Raw genomic sequence first — 23483 nt, 5'->3', positions numbered from 1 at the left:
AGATTAGAAAGAATTAAAGAAAGAAACGTGTTGTCCCTTTTAAGCTTTTTAAACTTTTTCAAATAGAGATGATGAGGGAATTGTTTGAAAACTTGTTCGAGTTTGGGGTTGGATTTTGGTGAAGTATTTTTGATGGGGTTCGCAATGGAGATTGAAGGAAAATCTGGAGAAGCTGCTGGGTTAGACTGAAAGAGACCCAAATTCCATTGGAATGTTATCTCTTCGTATGAAATAAAACAAATGAGATTAAATTAAACCCGAACTTGCTTAAATTGTAAACCTGAAATGCTTATTATTAAAAACATTAAATCAACTTTGAATAATATTTCAATGCAGCATCTGTCATGTTTCAAAGCCCCTGAAAAGATTTGTAACCATAAATAATGTTGATTGAGTGCACCGAGGAAAGGTACACTGTTTTGATAGTAAATTTTTTTGTGTTATGATTTGAGAGGTTCATTTTAAGGTACAAAGGTGAAGAAATTGTCATGAATGGATGATAGATCAGGATCACTTGTTATAAGTGTTAAAGATAGTGAATATTTCTTATTGAGCTAGACTCTGTAGATGTAGGGAAACCGAACTGCGTAGACAATTTTTGTATCATTTATTTATTTTCTATTTCACCTAGTGTTTTCAAGCACATCACTTATATCTCAACAACTATTTTAAAATATCAATTGGTATCAGAATTTACCACTTAAGTAGTTAGTGGAGATCCCTAGTATTGCTAAACTCAAACTACAACTACAGAAGATTAATCTACTTCAAAACCTCCTATGCTAGGTGTTGACAATTATGCGTTCTAGAAAGCATGCATGAAAGCATATATTAAATCCATTAATGAGAAGACACGATGAGCTATATTGATTGGATGCGAACCACCTAAAATAGATATTGAAAATGGAAGGGTTGTTAAATTAGAAGTTCAATGGACCACTTATAAAAAAAATTTGATAAATACGAAATTCAAAACTTTGTACGCCATAAATTTTTTTGTGAAATTAAAATTAAAAAAAAAGAAAAATTCAATCCAATTCATATAAAAAAGAATCTGATTCCAACGAATTCAATTTTTTTTACATGCAATATAAAAAACCAATTCGTTATACGGGTTCGGGAGTCAGTTACGTACGAGGAAGGATTAGCACCCTCGTAACGCCAAAAATTGATACCGAATTAATTATTTAATGTCTTAAGGTCGAATGAAAAAGATTAAAAAGACGATTCTCCTTTTAAAATCTTTATTGAAATTTATTAATTTGAAAACTAAAAAAAGTTTGGTCATCTTGTTTTTATGAAGAAATCGAAACCTCGTAACTTTGGGTACGGTTCTTTGAAGTTTTGACGACCACACACTAATTTGCTTTTGTTAAAAAAAAATCTCGTCTCGAGATAACAAAATGTCGTATTCTGTGAGTTGGGACACAACCCTTTGAATTCCCGAGAGTAAGTTTTAATCTTGAAATGTTTAAGATTTTATTGAAAAAAGGATACTTGGCTATTTAAATTCAACGGAGAAAATTGAAGCCCAGTAAGTTAGGGCACAATCTCCTCGAGAATCTTGAACACCGAATATTTTGAAAACTTGCGGATAAAACGATTTTAATGCCTTAATGATACATAATCCCTTTTTACAAATGAAACGCAATGAGATAACGATATATAACCTGAAATGATAGTTCGTAAGCTAAAACATGCTAACAAGTGATTAAGAATCAATAGATACAAAAGAGCAATACAATATACATAAAGACCATAATCTCATATACCACATAACAATTTTTTTAATATCTACATTCATACCAAAATGAGATGAATAGTGGGAAAATCTAAATGAAACAGAACAACATCAAGCAAATAATGCAAAAGCAATTTTAAAAAATATATTATAAGAACAATTTAAAAAAACTTAAAAACCCTTTTTTAGAAACGAGTATGCAAATTAATTCAAAATAAGACAACATATATAGAACAAGTTTAAATAAAATCATTTAAAAAAATGTCACACATACATAACATAATACATATATATATATAAAGGTATTTAAAATTGTGGTATATATATTATAGGAAAATATAAAATAAGTAATAATAATGTTAGGATAAATATATATAGCTTATAATAAATAATATATAGATGAAATTTAAAATAAAACTAGAATTAAAACCAATAACATATGGATATATAAATGGATAATAATTTAATATAGTTTAAAATGCATAATATATAAAAAACTTAAAGTAAATAATAATAGAACAATTTAAAATAAATAATATAAGTTCAAAATAAATAAATAAATAAATAATAGGCAAAAATAAATTGAAGTCTAACTGGTTTGGGACTAAATCGGGACAAAAAAATGAAATTAAAGGGTAAAAATCATAAATAAATAAATAAATAGGACTAAAGTCAAATGGCGCACAAAGGTTGAGGACAAAATGGGAAAATAACCCAATTCCCTGGACACATGTCCCTTCTAGCGAGCCAGGGACTAAGTTGAAACACGCAAAAGTTTTATGGCCAAATCAATAAAATAAAAAAAGAATAAAGGACTAAATTCAAATAAACCAAAAAAGCGGAAGGACCGAAAGGGTGAATAACCTAAATTCCAAAAACACGCGGATCCTTCCCCTGGGTCGGGTCACCGCTTGGGTCAAGGGAGTGAAACGACGTCGTTTTGGGCATCAGAAGCCAAGCCCAAAACGACGTCGTTTTGGGGTGTCTATATAAGTAAACAAAAAACCATAAAAAACATTTGTAGCCTCCTTTTTTTAAAAAAAAAAACTCTTTTCTCTCAACTCTCTCACAGCCTTCCCCCTCCAGCCAATGTCCGGTCATCGGATCACCGCGGCAGCCGCCGGCCGCCGGTCGTCGGCGACGGTGCCGCCGCCCGCGATGACCGAAAAATGAAGAGTCACTATTTTTTTAGTTTTTTCAATCCCCAAACCCATAGAACGCTGATTTTCATCGGAATCGGTCACCTCCTCTGCAATAAAGGTATGATTTTTACCCTTTGTATTTTCGATTTATTTTTTAATAAAAAAAGAGAAAAAAATAATAAATAAATAAGCCGAAAAAAATAAAATAACTACCTTTGAGAATGCCCGATATTTGAACTGATTTTTTTCCAATTTCTTTTGATTCATTTGTGAGTGTTAAAATAGCTTTTTTTTATAGCCCGAAATTTCCTATTTTCCCTACTTTTACACTGTTTGTGTTGCTATTGGACTCTACTAGTCCTTTACAGGTAAAAACGTGGCGGCATGCGCGGAGAAGGTGGCGCGCACGGGGACTGCCGTTGGGGTGCGGCGTCTAAGGCTTGGTTGCTGCCTAGGGTTTTGTTTTTGTTTTGTTTTGGGCTAGGGTTAGCTTTTAGGTTGTTGGGCCTTTTTTTGGGTTTGATAATTTAGGCCTGTTTCATTTATTTTGGTTTTAGTTTAATTTTGATTTTATTATTTGTATATGGGTTGGGCAAATTTTGGGTTTGTACACTAGTAATCTGATAAAGAAAATGGATGATGGAAATGAAAACAAAATCTAGATTTTTTTTTTTCAAGATTCTTGTAATAGAACAAGAAGAAAACAAACATATGAATATAATCTTTTTTTCCCTGTTACTTTATAGAAGTAAAACATTTATGTACATTAAATATTTTATTTTATCTTTTCACAAATAATTTATTAATTTCTTTTAAATGTCTGACATGGAAAAACAATAAACGTGCCAAAGCTGGATTGGTCAGGAATTTTTCCAAACGACGTTATTCTCTTGGACTAAAAAAGTTAACGGAGTTAAAATTCAGGTACCTATTTGGGATAAAAAAGTTTAGATACCTATTTGGGAAAACGGGGAAAGTTTGGGGGCTAAAATGTGAATAAAACCTTTAGTCAAAGTTAAACATAAAAGAGACGTGGTTGAATTATAAACATAACACGACACCGTTTGGTTGGAAGATAGAGAGGCAAATTGAAGTCCGTTAAAAAACGAAACCGTACACGTGTCCTCACCTCTTTCCATCATTCTTACTCGCTTCAAAAACAAAACTCTCTCCTCTCTTCTGAAAGCTTTTATAATTCAGAAACCCTATTTTTCGGAGTTTTACGTCTAATTGTATCTCTCCAGCAACGCACAGTAGCACCAAATTTCCGTACGTCCAAACCTTTGATCCATTATCACCTTCTCTGATCTTCCCTCTACTAACGGAGGTATTGATTCTTTTCGGATTTAACTTTCCTGTTTTTTTCTTTTTTCTTTTTTGCATTAATTGCAGTTCTAGGTTTGTTGTGGTTGTTAGACTTGAAGATGGTGTCGGACGCGAGCAAGAAGAAGGCTGCTCAGAAGAAGGCTGCTGCCGCTGCGAAGAGAGGAGGGAAGGCTGCTGCAGCCGCTGCATCTTCCAAGGCGGCAGCTGCGGCGACCGCGGAGAACGGCGTTGATAAGGTTTCTGATAAAGTTAGTATGCTTCAGATATCCGATCGGACCTGTACCGGTGTTCTCTGCTCGCATCCTCTTTCCCGAGATATTCGTGTAAGTTGGAAGGATTCCTTCCTTTGTGAGATTAAATGGGATTGTATTTGATTTGTTTCTTAAAAAACAGTTAAGTAATATCTAATCGCATGCCTGAACTCCTTAAACCGAAATCAATGAATAGGAATTAATCCACTCGAAGTCCTAAAGATAATCAGAATCTTATTTGAAATCATATACGAAAATAAATAAATCATATTCTCTAAACAGTAACTCAAAACCTTCTCGATATCTGTTCAGTACACTTGCGTATCATTTACTAAATTAGTCATATTTTAAGTTACAAAATTTGAAATCATGATCCATTTGAAGATTTAAAACCCAGACTTAATATGGACTTTTTATTAAATACAGTAAAATCTCGATGCTGCCAGGCAACCCGAACAAAATATGCTTAAAAAAAGGATATCTCCAAATAATTTTTTTGAAGCATACTCTTCTTTTTATGCTAAATTGTTTGAGGGAAAGAAGAAAAGTGTAAATCTTGTATTTTAGCTTCCAAAAATTAATACTGGAACGATTCATTAGTTTGGATGATCCATTTATGAATATAGACAAATTAGTTAAAAAGTTTTGATATATTTGACTGATTCCATTATTGGAGGTAAAAGAACCTTTCTGTATGTTCAAGATGTGTCCTTGAATCATAATTTATATTGATGTTGAATTGATTTTCTTGTTGCAGATAGAGTCCTTATCAGTTACTTTCCACGGACATGATCTTATTGTTGATTCAATATTGGAGCTTAATTATGGCAGGTCTGATGACCTTGTATCATGTTGCTTCGGAATATTCATTGTAAAATCTTGTTTGGGATATTTATCTGATGAGACCACCGTCTATTTCATATTATCTTTGCAGACGCTATGGTTTGCTAGGATTAAATGGTTGTGGGAAGTCCACGCTGCTTACTGCAATAGGGTTGCGTGAACTTCCAATTCCGGAGCACATGGATATCTATCACCTGACGAGGGAGATTGAAGCTTCAGATATGTCTGCATTGCAGGCTGTCATAAGTTGTGATGAAGAGAGGTTGAAGTTGGAGAAAGAAGCAGAAATCTTGGCAGCACAGGTTATTCAGCAAACCCAGTGTTGTAATCATGCTAAGTTTCATCAAAAACATGCATTATAACCTCGTTTTCTGTATTTTTATCCATTAATATTGTTTTAGGATGATGGTGGTGGAGAGGCGCTTGAACGTATTTATGAGCGATTGGATGCCTTGGATGCATCAACTGCTGAGAAACGTGCTGCTGAAATTTTATTTGGCCTCGGTTTCAACAAGATGATGCAGGCAAAGAAAACCCAAGATTTCTCTGGTGGTTGGAGAATGAGGATTGCATTGGCACGAGCTCTATTCATGAATCCCACCATTCTTTTGCTTGATGAGCCAACCAATCATTTAGGTAGGTATTTCGTGTTTTTTATGTGTATGTCATGCTGTTTATTAATATTTTTAATTAATTTAAGTCTATTCATGAATCCACGCCACCAATCTTTTAGTTGGGTCTTTACTGGTCATTTTGTTAGACGTCAAAAGTTTGACGTGGAGAACATTTTCACTATGATTCTCAATTCTGATGCTTACAATTGGTTTAATTGGAAACAGATTTAGAAGCTTGTGTCTGGTTGGAAGAAAATTTGAAGAAATTTGATCGTATCCTTGTTGTGGTATCACATTCCCAGGATTTCCTGAACGGAGTTTGTACGAACATTATCCATATGCAAAACAAAAAACTTAAGTTGTACACTGGCAATTACGATCAGTACGTTCAAACTCGTTCTGAATTGGAAGAGAACCAGATGAAACAATACAAGTGGGAGCAGGAACAGATTGCTTCAATGAAGGAGTACATTGCTCGCTTCGGTCACGGGTCAGCCAAACTAGCCCGGCAGGCACAGAGTAAGGAGAAGACATTGGCAAAGATGGAGCGAGGTGGACTCACGGAGAAGGTAGTCAGGGACAAGGTTCTGGTGTTTCGATTTGTTGATGTCGGAAAACTTCCTCCACCGGTACTGCAGTTTGTGGAAGTTACTTTCGGATACACGCCTGAGAATCTGATCTACAAGAACTTGGACTTTGGGGTAGACTTGGACTCAAGGATAGCATTAGTAGGACCTAATGGTGCAGGGAAGAGTACACTGCTGAAACTGATGACAGGTGAATTGACTCCTATTGATGGAATGGTCCGACGGCATAACCATCTGCAATTGCGCAATTCCATCAGCACTTGGCAGAGAAACTGGATATGGAAATGTCAGCTCTCCAGTACATGATAAGAGAATACCCTGGAAATGAGGAAGAGAAGATGAGAGGTGCAATCGGGAAGTTTGGATTGTCAGGAAAGCGCAAGTGATGCCAATGAAGAACCTATCCGATGGACAGAGGAGTCGAGTCATCTTCGCGTGGTTAGCATTTCGACAACCCCACTTGCTGCTGCTAGATGAGCCCACTAACCATTTGGATATCGAGACGATCGATTCACTGGCGGAAGCATTGAACGAGTGGGACGGTGGGTTGGTACTGGTGAGTCACGATTTCCGGCTGATAAACCAGGTAGCCGAGGAGATATGGGTGTGTGAAAATCAAGCTGCAACACGATGGGAAGGGGACATCATGGACTTCAAGCAGCATCTCAAGAGTAAAGCTGGTTTATCTGATTGAAGCAAAGCAGTAATTAGCATATAACTTTAAAGCAGATGGTGTCCACCATCCCAGATGGGTTATTCTCGCGCGGTGGATTAAGCTAAGTAGCTGCTATTTAGTATTTTTATAGAGCAGAGGTAACGAGGAAAGGCTTTGTTATTGTTTGAAGCCATCGAGTTTTCGTGACCTCTGTTTGGTGGGTTTCGCAAAGCAGGCATTTGGTGCCTTTTGCTTTTCAAACCTGGGTTTGCTTTCTCCGAGAGGTTGGTTTTTCGGTGATACTTATAATATAAAGAGTAACTTAAATTTTGTCGTTTATTTTATAGATACTTATTGCAATTAACTCTACGAAATACCAGTATTTCTGTTAATTATATCCTACATACATAGCAGTATTTCATAATTATTTTGAAATTTTGGATGTTTATGAAATGATTAAATAATTGTGATAAAGTATTTGAATTTGGTAAGTTTGAATTCGTTTTAATTCTATTCATATTAATTCCTGCTTTTTTTAAAAATATTTTTGTGAAGGTTTGTGATGATGATATGGAACTGAGATTATGTTCAATTTTAGGTAATGTGTTGTAGAATTGTACATACTTCATTCTTTTTCTTTTCTTTTACAATATTAAATGGATAAAAATTTTAAAATGGAAAAATTCAAAAGCTAGAAGTCAATCCGAAACTAAATATTCCTTTATCACTAAATAATTTAAAATTAATCTATACTTATAATGACTTGAATTTTTAGTGGTGTCGAACGGTAATTTGAGATCTCTAAATCCGACAAGTAGAAAATATTATTAATTTAGTGAGTATAAGTTAAATGTGAAGTTCAATTTTTTTGAAATAATGAATAGTTTATTAGAAATAAATATTAAAATAATTAGAATCGAAAATGAGGTATCAAGACCTCGGAGATTTTAAACCAAACCATAAATATTTATAAAAATATTTATGGAGTGTTAAAAAGCTTGTATTAAAGTTTCAGTCAATAAATTTTAAAGTTCCGATAGTTAATGAACAAAAAGATCTAAATTGTAACAAATATAAAATTATGGGAAATAATTAAATAGCTTAAATGATAAAAGAAAGACGACTTAAAAGGAAAATAGACCCAAGGTCTATCTGGACCGCAAAGGCATGAAATCAACAAGAAAATAAGGAGAATTAAGGGAAAATTAGAATATTGCAAAATTTACTTAATAAAGCTAGGATTAAAGTGGAATTATCTAGATTTCTCTTTATTTTCTACATTCTCATCAGCAAAAACACCATAAAAGGGTTTTCTTAAGTTGGTTTTCATATTTTACAGCATGCAAAATTTTTGTGTTTTTTTTACTTTTACAACTAGGTCCACTTGTTAAATTCATTAGTTTTTGATTCTATGAAAGAAATTAAAAGTTGGTATGAATATATGCTAAAATTATATGATTATTTAGCATGAAATTAGAGCTTTAAATTGTTTATATGTCGATTTTATTGAAAGAATTGAATAGAAAGTGAATGTTTGGGACCTAATAGTAAAAGAGTTTGAAGTTAGGGTTTAATGTGGAAATTCTGAATTTCAATAGTTTTGAAATAACTTATAATGTGTAGTTAAAGTACTAATTGAGATAAAATTAGCTTAATTGAGGGGTTAATTGAGCAAGGACTGAATTGTATGAACTGTGAAATTTAGGGCAAAATAGAAATCAACATTTTACATTAAAACAGTTTTGGACAGCAGCAGTAGTCTAACTTTGAAAAATCACCAAAAATTGTGAGAATCGAATTAGAGGATGAATAAAATATGAAATTAAAGCTTATTGAGTCTAGTTTCTCATAGATGAAATAGTTTAAGCAATGAAATTGTAAATCATGAGATATAATAAATTTTGTGAGATAAGGTCAGAATGGTTTGGGGTTCCCCTGTTATAACTTTGGAAAATCATAAAAAAATTGAAGAAAAATAATTAGGGGCTTAAATTTATATATTTAAAATCCTGAATGAGTCTATTTTCAAGAGAAACAAACGAGAACATCATCTGAATCCCGTACGAAGAGATAATTAATTTTTAGTGAAGAAGGGTCAGAACTATTAGACAACAGAACATAGGTGACTTTAAAGAATAAACTGTACTTACTAAACCAAAAATTCTGAAAATTTTATGGTAAGAAGATATGTGAGTCTAGTTTTATGGAAAATTAGCGGATCCTAATTTGGAGTTCTATAACTCAAGATAGCTCAAGATAAAAATAATTTAGTGACTGACATGGATAGACAATATTGAATGTATATAAGTAAATAGTGGAATTATAGATAATGTTACTTATAAGCGGGTTATAAACATTAAGGATGTGAAATAAAGTGAAGGTGAAGTCAATACTGATAAGTGAATGATTTTACAATGACAGATTGAGAACCCGAAGCAAGTCGAGGAAAAGAAAAAGTAGTTGATTAGTCCCTGAACTTTCACAAATTATGCAAATCGACCTAGGTAAGTTCATATGGCTGAAATTTAATGATTAAATGTTAATTTCATGAATTATATAATGTATGATAAGATATATTTGTTGATGAATTGAGAATAAAATAACAATGCGAAAACCGAATAAATGATCAAATTGAGCGGGACGTCGGATTTGAGTACTTTCGATCAGTAACAAGTGATAAGTAGTAGCTTCAGCTACACTTATCTGATCAGTGATAAGTGATTTAGCTACACTTATCTGATCAATGACAAGTGACAAGTGACAAGTGGTAGCTTTAGCTACACATATCTGATTAGTGACAAGTGACAAGTGATAAATGTGATCCGTGTAAGACCGTGGCAGGGCTATGGCTTCAGAAAGTGATAAGTGATCATACGCAAGACCATGATTATACTATGGCAAAGTGGAAGTGAAGTACTCAATTTTCCATAACCATTCCCTAATTTAATTATGTGTGGTAAGTGACAAATGAGCCCAAAAGAATTATAGTAAATGGATAAGTGGTAGTGAGTTTATACCAGGGGACTCACCAATGATTATGGTTGATAGGTAAACTTAGTAATTATGTATAATGTATAAGTGTATGAATGTTTGGTAAGATTTATGTTTTATGCCTATGAATTTACTAAGTTTCTATAAGCTTACTTGAGTGTATTCAATGTCTCTTGTAGATTGACGTGAAAATATACGGAGGATCGGATCAACACTGAGGATCACACTATCCAGATTATCTCCGGTAGCTTTTGTAAATTTCCTTTTTGATTTATATGGCATGTATATGGTTTGATGATTATATAAATGCCAAAACTTGTTTAATGAATATGTATTAAAGTAAAGAGTGATGAATATGTTAAATGGTATAATTATAATAGAAGTATTATTTGGTATCAAATTGGTTGAATTGGATTGGTTGGTTTGGATTGGTCTCGGTCTTAAAATAGCAGGGAAGGTTGGATATTTATAAAGGGATTATATTGAGTTCATAAAAAAATTTGGAATTTTGCGAAAAATTTCCTATGGTTTTGATTTAATCCGGTTTGATCTCGAAGTATGTTTTGGGCTTTGGAGACCCCTCTAAAGGACGTCATTATATGTTTAGGTAAATGAATAGTAATTAATTCGTAATAACGGAAAATTAATTCGGTAAACTTCGGTAATGCCTCGTACCTTATTCTAGTGACGAATACGGGTAAAGGGTGTTACATTTAGTGGCATTAGAGCCGATTTAGCCGGTTCTCGGAACATGTGTGATGTGTAAAGTGTTTAGAAATACATGTCATATAAATCTATGATAGTATGATGTGTATGATCCGATCTAATCTTTTTTATTTTTATAGATACTCTCCGATTATAAAGATGTCAGATAGACCTGAACGTACTGAGCAGGAAGAAATTAACAGTAGAATATAGATTTCTGAACAAGAAACAAGCAGTGATGTTCCGATTTCCTTAATGCAAGAGAAAGAATGAAAGAATATGATTTATAGGATTATGAATCAACGGTATACTGAAACGATGAAAGAAAAAAATCAGACTCAACCACCTCCTCCCCCTACTGCTCTATCAATGGTACCCCTTGTTGCTCCTCCACCTCCTACAATGACTGAATCCTGTAAGCGTTCTCCATTGGAAAGGCTTAGAAAACTTAGAGCCGAAGAATTTCGAGGAAGGACTGATGGTGACCCCGTCAAAGCTGAATACTGGTTATAGAGTTTGATCAGGATTTTTGAAGAAATAGCTTGCTCACCAGATGATTATTTGAGATGTGCTGTGTCCCTATTGAAAGAAGAAGCTTATAGTTGGTGGGTAATGATTGAGGCCGTGGTACTGATAGAGGAAATTTCTTGGGAATTTTTCCAAAATGAATTTAAGAAAAAATATGTGGGCAGACGGTATTTGGATAAAAAGAAAAGGGAATTCCTCGACCTCTGACAGGAAATAAATCGTGGTGAATCTGAAGAGAGTTTGTCTACCTCAGCAAATATGCCTGAGACATTGTACCTACTGAAGAAGAAATGTGTATTAGATTTGAAGAAGGGTTAAATGATGAGATTAGAATTATGATTGGGGGCAATGAAATACGGAGTTAATAGATTACATAGGACCATGCTCAAAAGCTCGAAGAAGTATATAACAGAAAAATGCAGCGGGATCGAAAAAGTAAAGAGTCATTCAAAAAAAATGCAGCGGGATCGTAAGACTTAGAATAAGCACCTTTTTTGAATGGCTCTTTGAGATAATCTGATAGTGTGATCCTCAAGGTGTTGATCCGATCCTCAGATATTTTCACGTCAATCTACAAGAGACATTGAATACACTCAAGTAAGCTTATAGAAACTTAGTAAATTCATTGGCATAAAACATAAATCTTACCAAACATTCTTACACTTATACATTATACATAATTACTAAGTTTACCTATCAACCATAATCATTGGTGAGTCCCCTGGTATAAACTCACTACCACTTATCCATTTACTATAATTCTTTTGGGCTCATTTGTCACTTACCATCCTTAATCAAATTAGGGAATAGTTACGGAAAATTGAGTACTTCACTTCCACTTTGCCATAGTATAACTATGGTCTTGCGTATGATCACTTATCACTTTCTGAAGCCATAGCCCTGCCACGGTCTTACACGGATCATATTTATCACTTGTCACTTGTCACTGATAAGATAAGTGTAGCTAAAGCTACCACTTATCACTTGTCACTTGTCACTGATCAGATAAGTGTAGCTGAAACTACTACTTATCACTTGTTACTAATCAGAAGTACTCAAATCCGATGTTCCGCTCAATTTGATCATTTATTTGGTTTTCGCATTATTGTTTTGTTCTCAATTCATCAACAAATATATCTTATCATACATTATATAATTCATGAAATTAACATTTAATCATTAAATTTCAACCATATGAACTTACCTAGGTCGATTTGCATAATTTGTGAAAGTTCAGGGACTAATCAACTACTTTTTCTTTTCCTCGACTTGCTTCGGGTTCTCAATCTGTCATTGTAAAATCATTCACTTATCAGTATTGACTTCACCTTCACTCTATTTCACATCCTTAATGTTTATAACCCGCTTATAAGTAACATTATCTATAATTCCACTATTTACTTATATACATTCAATATTGTCTATCCATGTCATACTAAATTATTTTTATTTGAGCTATCTTGAGTTATAGAACTCCAAATTAGGATCCGCTAATTTTCCATAAAACTAGACTCACATATCTTCTTACCATAAAATTTTCAGAATTTTTGGTTTAGTAAGTACAGTTTATTCTTTAAAGTCACCTATGTTCTGTTGTCTAATAGTTCTGACCCTTCTTCACTAAATCTGGATAGTGTGATCCTCAGTGTTGATCCGATCCTCCGTATATTTTCACGTCAATCTACAAGAGACATTGAATACACTCAAGTAAGCTTATAGAAACTTAGTAAATTCATTGGCATAAAACATAAATCTTACCAAACATTCTTACACTTATACATTATACATAATTACTAAGTTTACCTATCAACCATAATCATTGGTGAGTCCCCTGGTATAAACTCACTACCACTTATCCATTTACTATAATTCTTTTGGGCTCATTTGTCACTTACCATCCTTAATCAAATTAGGGAATAGTTACGGAAAATTGAGTACTTCACTTCCACTTTGCCATAGTATAACTATGGTCTTCATGTATGATCACTTATCACTTTTCAAGCCATAGCCCTCTTACGGTCTTACACGGATCATATTTATCACTTGTCACTTGTCATCGATAAGATAAGTGTAGCTAAAGCTACCACTTATCACTTGTCACTTGTCACTGATCAGATAAGTGTAGCTGAAACTACTACTTATCACTTGTTACTAATCAGAAGTACTCAAATCCGATGTTCCGCTCAATTTGATCATTTATTTGGTTTTCGCATTATTGTTTTGTTCTCAATTCATCAAAAAATATATCTCATAATACATTATATAATTTATGAAATTAACATTTAATCATTAAATTTCAGCCATATGAACTTACCTGGGTCGATTTGCATAATTTGTAAAAGTTTAGGGACTAATAAACTACTTTTTCTTTTCCTCGACTTGCTTCGGGTTCTCGATATATCATTGTAAAATCATTCACTTATGAGTATTGACTTCAACTTTACTCTATTTCACATCCTTAATGTTTATAATCCGCTTCTAAGTAACATTATCTATAATTTCACTATTTACTTATATATATTCAGTGTTGTCCATCAATGTCATAGTTACTAAATTATTTTTATCTTCAGCTACAGAACTCCAAATTAGGATACACTAATTTTCCCTGAAATTAGACTCACATATCTTCTTACCATAAAATTTTCAGAATTTTTGGTTTAGCCAATAAGTACAGTTTATTCTTTAAAGTCACCTCTGTTCTGCTGTCTAATAGTTCTGACCCTTCTTCACTAAAAATTAATTATCTCTTCGTACGGGATTTGGATAATGTTCTCGTTTGTTTCTCTTGAAAATAGACTCATTCAGGATTTTAAATATATAAATTTAAGCCCCTAATTATTTTTATTTAATTTTTTATGATTTTCCAAAGTCAGAACAGGGGAACCCCAAACCATTCTGACCTTGTCGCACAAAATTTATTATATCTTATAATTTATAATTTCATTGCTTACACCGTTTCTTCTATGAGAAGCTAGACTCAATAAGCTTTAATTTCATATTTTATTCATCCTCTAATTCGGTTCCCACAATTTTTGGTGATTTTTCAAAGTTAGACTATTGCTGCTGTCCAAAACTGTTTTAGTGCAAAATGTTGATTTCCATTTTGCCCCAAATTTCACAGTTCATACAATTCAGTCCTTGCTCAATTGACCCCTCTATTAAGATAATTTTTCTCAATTAGTACTTTACCTACACATTATAAGTTATTTTACAACTATTGAAATTCAGAATTTCCACATAAAACCCTAACTTCAAACTCTTTTACTATTAGGTCCTAAACGTTCACTTTCTATTCAATTCTTTCAATAAAATCGACATATAAACAATTTAAAGCTCTAATTTCATGCTAAATCATTATATACTTCCAGCACATACTCATAGCAACTTTCAATTTCTTTCATAGAATCAAAAACTAATAAATTCAACAAGTGAACCTAGTTGTAAAAGTCACAAAAACACAAAAATTTCAAAAAATAATCAAGAATTGAACTTACTTGCAGTAAAAATATGAAAAACCAGCTTAAGGAAACCCTTCTATGGTGTTTTTTCTGACGAGAATACAGAAAAATAAAGAGAAATCTAGATAATTCCACTTTAATCCTAACTTTATTAAGTAAATTTTACAATATTCCAATTTTGCCCTTAATTCTCCTTATTTTCTTGTTGATTTCATGCCTTTCCCGTCCAGCCCAAATAGACCTTGGGTCTATTTTCCTTTTAAGCCCTCTTTATTTTATCATTTAAGCTACTTAATCATTTCCCATAAATTTGTATTTGTTACAATTTAGTCCTTTTTATTTAATTAACTATCAGAATTTTAAAATTTCTTGACGAAACTTTAATACTAACTTTTTAACACTTCATAAATATTTATAACAATATTTATGACTCGGTTTAAAATCTCTGAGGTCTGGATACCTTATTTTCGATTCTAATTATTTTAATATTTATTTCTAGTACACCATTCACTATTTCAAAAATTTTCCTAACTTCATATTTAACTTATACTCATTAAATTAATAATATTTTCTACTCACTTGTCGAATTTAGTGATCTCGAATCACCGTTTCGACACCATTGAAAATGTGCCTTGAAGTTGTGCTTCCTACTAGATCACTGCAGCGCATCTTTGATAAACAGGACTAATTTTTTTAATATACTCCCAAGACCTAAGTTATTGACTCTTACTACATTTGAGATTAATCCCTCAAAAATTTCATATTTTTTTATTTCAAAATTCAGACTCCAATTTTTAATATTATGAATTTTTTCCTGTTAAGAGTTGTATAATATTTTGAAATGAAAAATACAAAGTTTGATAATTATATTACAGAAAAACGTTTTGGACTTGAATTTAACAAAAACTTGAAGATCGGTTATCCAATGAAAGGCAGGAGATAAAACAAAAAGTTGGTTTCAAAGTGATTCAATAAGGGAAGCATCAAACAAGTTATGAATAATATTTGCACCATGACTTGTTAAAATGATCGTGGATTGCAGCAAGATTCCCAAAAGAAGAAATACTAACAGTAATGTTAGAAAAAATTGTTTTCAAAATATTACAATGACACAATATATGACGTAAAAGTAATTCTATTCATGTAATAAGTTGCACTAAACAATCTTTTAACTCTACAAACCAATCATTTTATGCAACTCACCTCTTTTTGATGCCTCATCTTCCAAGCATTTCTATTTTATTTTGACACTACAAATGGCATGCCATACAACAGGCTCTTGGGATTCCCTGACGGCGGTTAGTAGCTTCTAATAAATGATTTTTTTTTTCCTTTTAAGAAAGTGTCCAAATGGAAGCATGTGGGGAAGGATTTGTTTGTAACCATTTCTGTATCTTTTTGAAGGTCGAAGTGTGCATTTACAGACAAAGAAGGCTGTAGAAGACTAGTGGTATAAAAGCATTATCGAGTTGCGTTGTGTAGGCCTCCAACAAACCACTTGTGGTCACGGCTATGAAAATAGGGAACCAATGCTGTGGAAATTGGAATTTAGGTCGTCACTACATCCGTTATGTATCAATAATCCAAACATTAAACAATGCCCATGGAACCATATAGTAGTGTTATATATGCAATTCACGTAACATAACAGCAGTGTTATATAAGCACATATAATAATAACAGAAATATCCTGAAGAGACATGTAGGATGAGAGAGAGAGAGAGAGAGAGAGAGAGACCTGAGTTAGAAAGTAACCGGTAGATGCCAAAAGTGGAAGCAGAACAGAGCAAGCAGCAAGGACAGATGTTATACCAGCTGCAGTGCCTTCAATAGTTTTCTCTGAAGAGTAAGAAATTTGCTAGAATTAGCAGGTATGTCGTAAAGCCCCTCAAAAGAAAGCTTAAGCATTAAAAATTAATAAAAGTAGAGATAAAGAAAGAAAATCCTTAACTGCCAGTTTTGCTCCACCTAAGGACACCATACTTGTGGCCGACCATTGATGCCTAAGCATAAAAGCAAAATGATCACATATTTATGATCCACTTGGAAGGAGCACCATGCAGGCAGCCAATTTTATTACTTCTTAGACCTTTTCATATTTATACCTCTGCTAATTCTCAATTATGTTTCAAATTATTTTGTAATATAGCCATCATAAGTTCGACCCCCCTGGGGTTCCCTCATAATGGCACTAGTGATGGTGCAGTCCTGGTGGTTCTTTTAATCCTTTATAAAATCGCTAAGACTTTCCCCTTCTCTCTCTTTTTGGATTGGCTCGGAGTAGAATGCTTGCCTAGGTTTAGAAACACTGGCCACGTTTGCATGGGGATGTAAGCAGTTCATACTGTCAATTATTTGATATTGAGCAAATCCAAAATTGTAAAAGATTTTAGTTCAAGAGCCAAATTTGACATCAATGAAAACCAAAAGAGCATCAAGTGAAAACATCATAATAATTGTGACATGTAGCACAATATCAACAAGAATTAATAATTAGGATCCGAATGCGACCATTTTCTTTATTAAGTAAAAAGTAAAGAACATGCTAGCAAAATTATTTGAAGATGGAGAGGGAAGAAGTGGTAGAGAAGAACAAACATCCAAGAAATTTAAGGCCACAATGGCAAAAATAGTAATCACACTCACCATCGTATCTCCAATGCCAAGGCTTAAAATTCCAGAAAAAGGGGTAAGAGGTCGATCATTGAACCCAGAGGACATCCAGATAGGAAGTGCACATCCCAATAATAGTGAAAAGTGGCTACATAAGCAAAAAAAGGGACCTTATTTAGGATTGCTTGCAACAAATATATGCAATTTAGTTTCCAGTAATGGTTAAAATGTCATACCTGACAATGATAAGATCTGAGTCACGATGATCAGTAAAGGCACTCATAAATTGATGTACAAGTTGCCCTAAAGGCCAAATTCTCCAAACCTGGCTACAAAGGAAAGGTTACATCAACCAAGAAACTTCTAAAAAACCAGCAGTTCCCCAGTACATTAGTGAACATAAACCTTGACTGTAAATTGTAAGGACTAGGATATGGTTGCTAACTTATGACACTTGCAAAAGTATTACCCTTTAAAATCCTTAACTAGTGAACATTTGGACAAAAAATAGAGCAACTTTGGCTGACATAATTACTTGATAAATTGTCAACTACAAAATATTTGCGAAGTTTAGTGAACTTACTCGAATGATCTCTAATACCAAGAAAACAGCCAAAGCAGCACTAAATGCTAGATCAAGAAATTTTGGCTGGAAAAAGAAATTATAAAGTCAATATGACATCTAAGCAAGTAAGTACAAGGACGAAGGAGCAAAAAGTTGTTAAATAATTTATACATGATACTCAAGTGTATGCTCACCTGGTAAATCAGAGCGGGCAAAAACATTAGAACAGCCAGCAGATGGTAGTACTTCCGAAGAAGAATCCTCTCAATCTTACTATTCTTAGAAATGTGGTAGAACCTCAAGACAGATGCATATATCAAAACCAACCAGTAGATACATAGTGAAAGTCTTTTAAAAGGTTCCGAAAATATAAACTGGAATATCCTGTTAAAAAAAGATGATGTAAAGATGAGATAATTGGAAAGTTGGAGATAAAGCAAGCTATCTTTATTTATAACAATAATTCCTTTAATGTCATGTATTAGCATAAATCAGTTTGCTCTTTTCTTTCACTATCCATCACCAGAGCAACATAGGATCATCAAATACCAAGGCAAGCAAACCAGCAATTCCATAAATAATATCTATATACATCACCAAACAGTTAAATTTAAAGTCACCAAAATCTCTTCATAAACATCTACTTACCTCCATATCAGATTATATTACAAACACCAAATGCGAAGGGGATAAACAAAAGTTGTAATGAGAAAATATTTGAGCAAAGTTATACCATAGTACAGGATGTACATCAAAATCTAGGACAATCATCATCCAAGATGGTGCAACTGCAATCATGATAAATCCAAGGGAAGTCAAAAATATAAGAGATCTCCAAATTTCTTTTCTTTCTCTCGATTCAGAGTTGTTAGCTCCCCAGAAGTATTCCCATAAGTGGATAAGAAATTTAAATACTGCTGAAAAAATAAGAAGTCCAAGCAGCACACCCTGCATATAAAAACAACTCTTACCATCCGGCTAGACCATTTATGAAAGTTTCAACACTTGAAGATCCGTACCTGGATAACAATACCTATCTCACTTCTTTTAATTCCATACCGTATGGATACCAACTCTGGTGGAATCAACAATCTACAAACCTGTTCTAACAATGTCGTTAACACTAAAAAGCTAAGCCTGCAGGAGATTTCAACCATAGCATGCTGTATCTGTATGATAAAGCAGCTCTAACCTTTGAAATAGTACATGCCAGCATGTCACCAAAATAGAGTACAAGACCTGAAGTCACCAGATTTGCTTCCCCTGCATTATGAAGGGACATAGAAAACATTTCCATTTTGCTCAATAACAAACATTTCAGTCATAAAAGTTGACATAAAGAAACAGTAGCATGAAACAAACCGATTGAAGCACAAAATGGGAATGTAGAGAGAAGATGTTGAATTAATTTAACTGTTGCAAATCCATGACATAGCAACCACAGTAACTTTAAAGCTGTGTTAAATCCTGTATGCATAAAAAGGAAACCATTGGTTACACAATGCAAGAAACCAATGCTAATTTAAACCTTCACAGCTTACCCAATGCATGAATTGGAAAACATAGAACCATGACAGAACAACTAACTCACCAGTATGAGATATTGTGGCAAGTGATATACAGCAAACAGCTGAATATAAGATGACACAGCTTAAGCTAAACTTCGCATCCCAAACACTACAGGAGAAGTGGGGATTCTTGTTGTTGGCAGCACACCATGTAACTATGAAGAGGAATATAAGCACACCGCAGCTACAAGCCGATGCAGCCCAAAATTGCATTGTCATGTGTTCAAGCTCTATATACAAAGTTTAGAACACAAAAACATCAAAGTAATCCATACTTTTTATATATATATATATATATATATATCCCCTACAATTCCTTGTAGAATTCATTAGTGAACCCATAATTTGTCATTTAAAAAACTGCTCTTGAATCTTTTTCGAGGCAGAAATGAAGTACCTCCAATCTCAATTTGTTGCAAAGAGACAGCTCTGGAAAGCTGGATCAATTTCGATAGCATTACAGTTGGCAACGTAACTGCTCCTAATATTATTCCTGATGAAGCACCTGGCCTAAAAAAACAAACAAAAATTCAAAATTTAACATTTAGAAATTAAAGAATTTAACGAATTGAGATTCTCTAAAACCCTAATTCTCGAATTGAAAATCTTTTTTCTTTCATTTTCGGTTGTTCTTACCTGGTTTTGAAGAGGGATGGCGAATCGTCGACGCGGATCTCGACGACGAGGGAGAAGAGGGAAAGGAGAGAAAGTGAGAGCGCGTGGGGAAGGAGGGCGAGTGGGAGAGAGAACAAAACACGGAGAACGAAGATGAGAACCACGGCTCTCTCTCCGTTCATCGCCTTCGACGGCGAGATCGCCATGGAAACGGTGACGATTCTACACGGGAATCGATTGGATAATAACTAATAATAAAAAAAGTAAATAAATAAAATTATCTTCAATTGTTGGATTTTCAGAATTCGGAAATCGAGGTCCATCGGATCGAATTTTGCTCGACCCGCAATTTTGTTGGACTGTGGCCTGGCTATGGGACCCACCTTATTGAATATTCTTTAGCCCAGATTTACTCAATTTTTTTTTTAATTATAAAAGTGATAAAGTTTTAATAGTAACGTAATTAGCGCAATTTTAATTTAAATCATATTTAGAATGATAAATATTTTAATTATCAAGTCAATGGAAATTAATTCACTTAATTTTTATTCTCTAAATTTCACTCTCAATTTTATACAAATATTTCATGGGAATTAAAAATTTTATATATAATACTTGTTTTAAAAATTATTAATATATAATATTAAGTTTTTATAATTTATTACTACACCGATTACTATATATATGATAATACTCAATAGATAATTATTCACATTATTATTAATATATTTATCATTATCAATTGTTATTACAAATATATTAATGTTTATGTTATTATACACTTAATTAAATGATAAGTTTTGTATAATTTATTATATAATAATATTATATGATATGCATATACTCGTATATAATATCATGTAATTATATAATATTTAATTTTATATTTTAATATCATTATACTAATTTATATAATAACCACGTACTCATTTATGTTATTTAATTTAATATATATTGCATATTACGTGTACCATTAGTTAATTTATTATATATATTTGGACTATATATTTATTCAATTCTTTTATCATATTTTAATTTTTTTTGTATTTGTATCATTTTGATTAATTTATTCACTTGAATTGCATTTTAATTATTTATTATATATTTGAATTTGAATTTTAATAATTTCAAAATCTTATTTTCTTTTAATTTTAAAAAATGGATATATAGATAAATTGCATTGCCGTGTGTTGATAGGATAAGTATGCCACATGTAAAAAATTTAGGCTGTCATGTCATCTGGAAAAAGGGAGGGGGCGGAGAATATTTGGTAAACACCACAAACAAAATTAGGAGTTGGCAAATGTCCTATAAAATAATAGTAAAATATTAAAAAATAAATATTAAAAAAAAGGTATGTGGCAAAATTTTAAATATTACTGGTGGAATAAATATATAATACCTCAATAAACTTAATAAAAGAAAAAAAATATAAAGTTATTAAACATTCAATTAAAATAGCATAATTGTTTTTAAGAAAAAATAAAAAATAATGAAGATTTTTAAAATGAGTTTGAACAGAGATAAAATTGATATTGATATTTTAGGATAAACTAAATTTGAATAAATATAAATTATACTAAAACAATGCAATAACCTGAGCCAAACTCGATAGAGATCCACTCATAAATAATAATAAATTGGTATATTTGAAGGTTGATTTTGGTGTGTAAGGTACAAGCCTCTTACCCCTTTGACAATTGAGAACACACTAGGTGAGGATTTTGGAGTCACATGCAAATTTGGAATTTACATCCATTGCTTCATCCAAATTTGCTAATAACTTCGTTTGAAGGAAGAAAACGACATAGAAAACCTCTTGGGATTTTGCAAGGGCCAATCGAGTTATTAGAATATTAATGATTTTTATATTTGGTAATTAATTAATTTGTTTTGATATTAGGATAAGGGATAGGAGTTATACGGTTAAATTCATATTAAACTAGGAAAAAGAATTGTATGAAACTATAATTCCACGTCATCCCTATCCCTTTCTAATAGGAGAATGACAAATCAGATTTTTCATTTGGCGCTTATTTCCAAAGCGACAAAGAACTTATGCCGCCGATGCTTGAGGTGGCCATGTATGGTGCAGTAAGGTGGTTCAAGAAATTAACAAGGCGAAGGCGAGGGTAGGGGTGTGCATAATTCGGTTAAAACCGAAAAAATTCGGTTAACCGACCGAATTCGGTTAAGCGGTCGGTTAACCGAATTTTTTCGGTCGGGGGTCGGGTAATTTTTTTTGATTTTTCGGGTAACGGTTAATTCGGTTCAAAACCGGTCGGTTAACCGAATATTGCAGGGTAGGCTTTAAAAAAAATTTGGACCCTTATTACCATGGGCCTCAACCAGGTCAAATTAAATTTGGCCCAATTTATTTTCTCTCCTTTAAGAACCAAACTTTTTTCAAAGACTCAAGACACTACCACAAAGAAGTGACCAAACCGACTTTTTACAATTTCACTAACACCCCTAAATCCCTAATATTCTCAATCTCAGTTGAATCGAGAAAACCCACCATTTTCACACCTTTTTGCTGTCCATTTCTCTTCCACTACACCAACACCTAGACCCAGGTTTGTTGTCTTCTAATTTTACACCATGTTGCTGTCCATTTCTCCTTACTGCTTGACATTTGTGCTTTCAGCTTACTTTTATGGGTTTTTCTTTTTATTTCTGGGTTTTGCTTACTTTTATGTTAGTAATAATGTCTTCTTACTTTTTGTGCTTTTCTTTCATTATTATTTTCAAAAAAAATGTTGATTTTCTCTGTTGATTTCCTTGAAGGCTTGAACTCTAAAAGCTTGTTGATAACTATCTTATAACTATCTCTCACTGACAAAATAAAATGTTGCCTTACTTTATTTATTAACTATTATTTTAAGTTAATGTTTTCATTGTTAAATATTTATTAGTTGAAAAACTATGTCGTTGTATACTATTGTCTTAATTTTTCATTGTATACTATTGTCTTAATTTTTCATTGTATACTATTGTCTTAATTTTTCTTTCATCTTTATAGTTAACCTTTGTCGTTGTTTAATTACTTTTTTTATTTGTAATTAATGATAATTTTATATTGCATTAATTAAATAACAAAATCCTATATTGTTAATTAAATAATTAAATGCTAACATTTGAATCTTAAAATATTTAAAATTAAAATTGTTATTATTTATGATTCAGTTGTATATGTTATTATTTAGAATAATAAACATCTTAATTATCAAATGAATATCGGGTTCATTGTCATTACATAAATTGAACATAAATTGAAATAT

General features: G+C 32.6%; 2 protein-coding genes across 3 annotated transcripts; one reads left to right on the top strand and one right to left on the bottom strand.

Annotated features, from left to right (window-relative positions):
* The first annotated feature begins 4012 nt into the window (after window positions 1-4012).
* On the top strand, window positions 4013-7583 carry LOC105789715 (ABC transporter F family member 1-like). Its single transcript, XM_052627582.1, is given in 8 exon segments — window positions 4013-4152; window positions 4276-4532; window positions 5218-5291; window positions 5395-5605; window positions 5705-5939; window positions 6143-6739; window positions 6742-6879; window positions 6882-7583. Coding segments are annotated over 7 exon segments (1797 nt in total). The 5' UTR covers window positions 4013-4152; window positions 4276-4307; the 3' UTR covers window positions 7199-7583.
* An 8275-nt stretch (window positions 7584-15858) lies between these two features.
* On the bottom strand, window positions 15859-20522 carry LOC105788978 (dolichol kinase EVAN). 2 transcript variants are annotated; one of them, XM_012616137.2, is made up of 14 exons: window positions 20224-20516; window positions 19985-20097; window positions 19611-19817; window positions 19382-19486; window positions 19212-19282; window positions 19039-19119; window positions 18753-18967; window positions 18214-18403; window positions 18038-18103; window positions 17691-17779; window positions 17488-17602; window positions 16793-16844; window positions 16580-16680; window positions 15859-16373 (listed from the first exon to the last, which is right to left on the bottom strand). In XM_012616137.2, exons 1-14 carry the CDS (start codon window positions 20406-20408, stop codon window positions 16260-16262), a joined length of 1704 nt encoding a protein of 567 aa, XP_012471591.1. In that variant the 5' UTR covers window positions 20409-20516; the 3' UTR covers window positions 15859-16259. The 2 variants fall into 2 exon arrangements, with proteins under 2 accessions (XP_012471591.1, XP_012471592.1); XM_012616138.2 differs by lacking the exons at window positions 15859-16373; window positions 16580-16680 and having other exon boundaries at window positions 16793-17185; window positions 20224-20522.
* Window positions 20523-23483: the final 2961 nt, after the last annotated feature.

This window comes from Gossypium raimondii, chromosome 2 (assembly GCF_025698545.1).
Source record: "Gossypium raimondii isolate GPD5lz chromosome 2, ASM2569854v1, whole genome shotgun sequence".
Classification (NCBI taxonomy): Eukaryota; Viridiplantae; Streptophyta; class Magnoliopsida; order Malvales; family Malvaceae; genus Gossypium; species Gossypium raimondii.
This window is presented reverse-complemented; position numbering and strand designations above follow the sequence as displayed.

Excerpts from the sequence above, each read along its gene's own strand:
- LOC105788978 (XM_012616137.2), bottom strand. The coding sequence starts at position 20,408 with ATGGCGATCTCGCCGTCGAAGGCGATGAACGGAGAGAGAGCCGTGGTT. Across the intron at positions 20,098-20,223 it reads CCATCCCTCTTCAAAACCAG|GCCAGGTGCTTCATCAGGAA; the intron begins GTAAGAACAACC and ends TTGTTTTTTTAG. Across the intron at positions 18,404-18,752 it reads GATGTACATCCTGTACTATG|GATATTCCAGTTTATATTTT; the intron begins GTATAACTTTGC and ends TTTTTTTAACAG.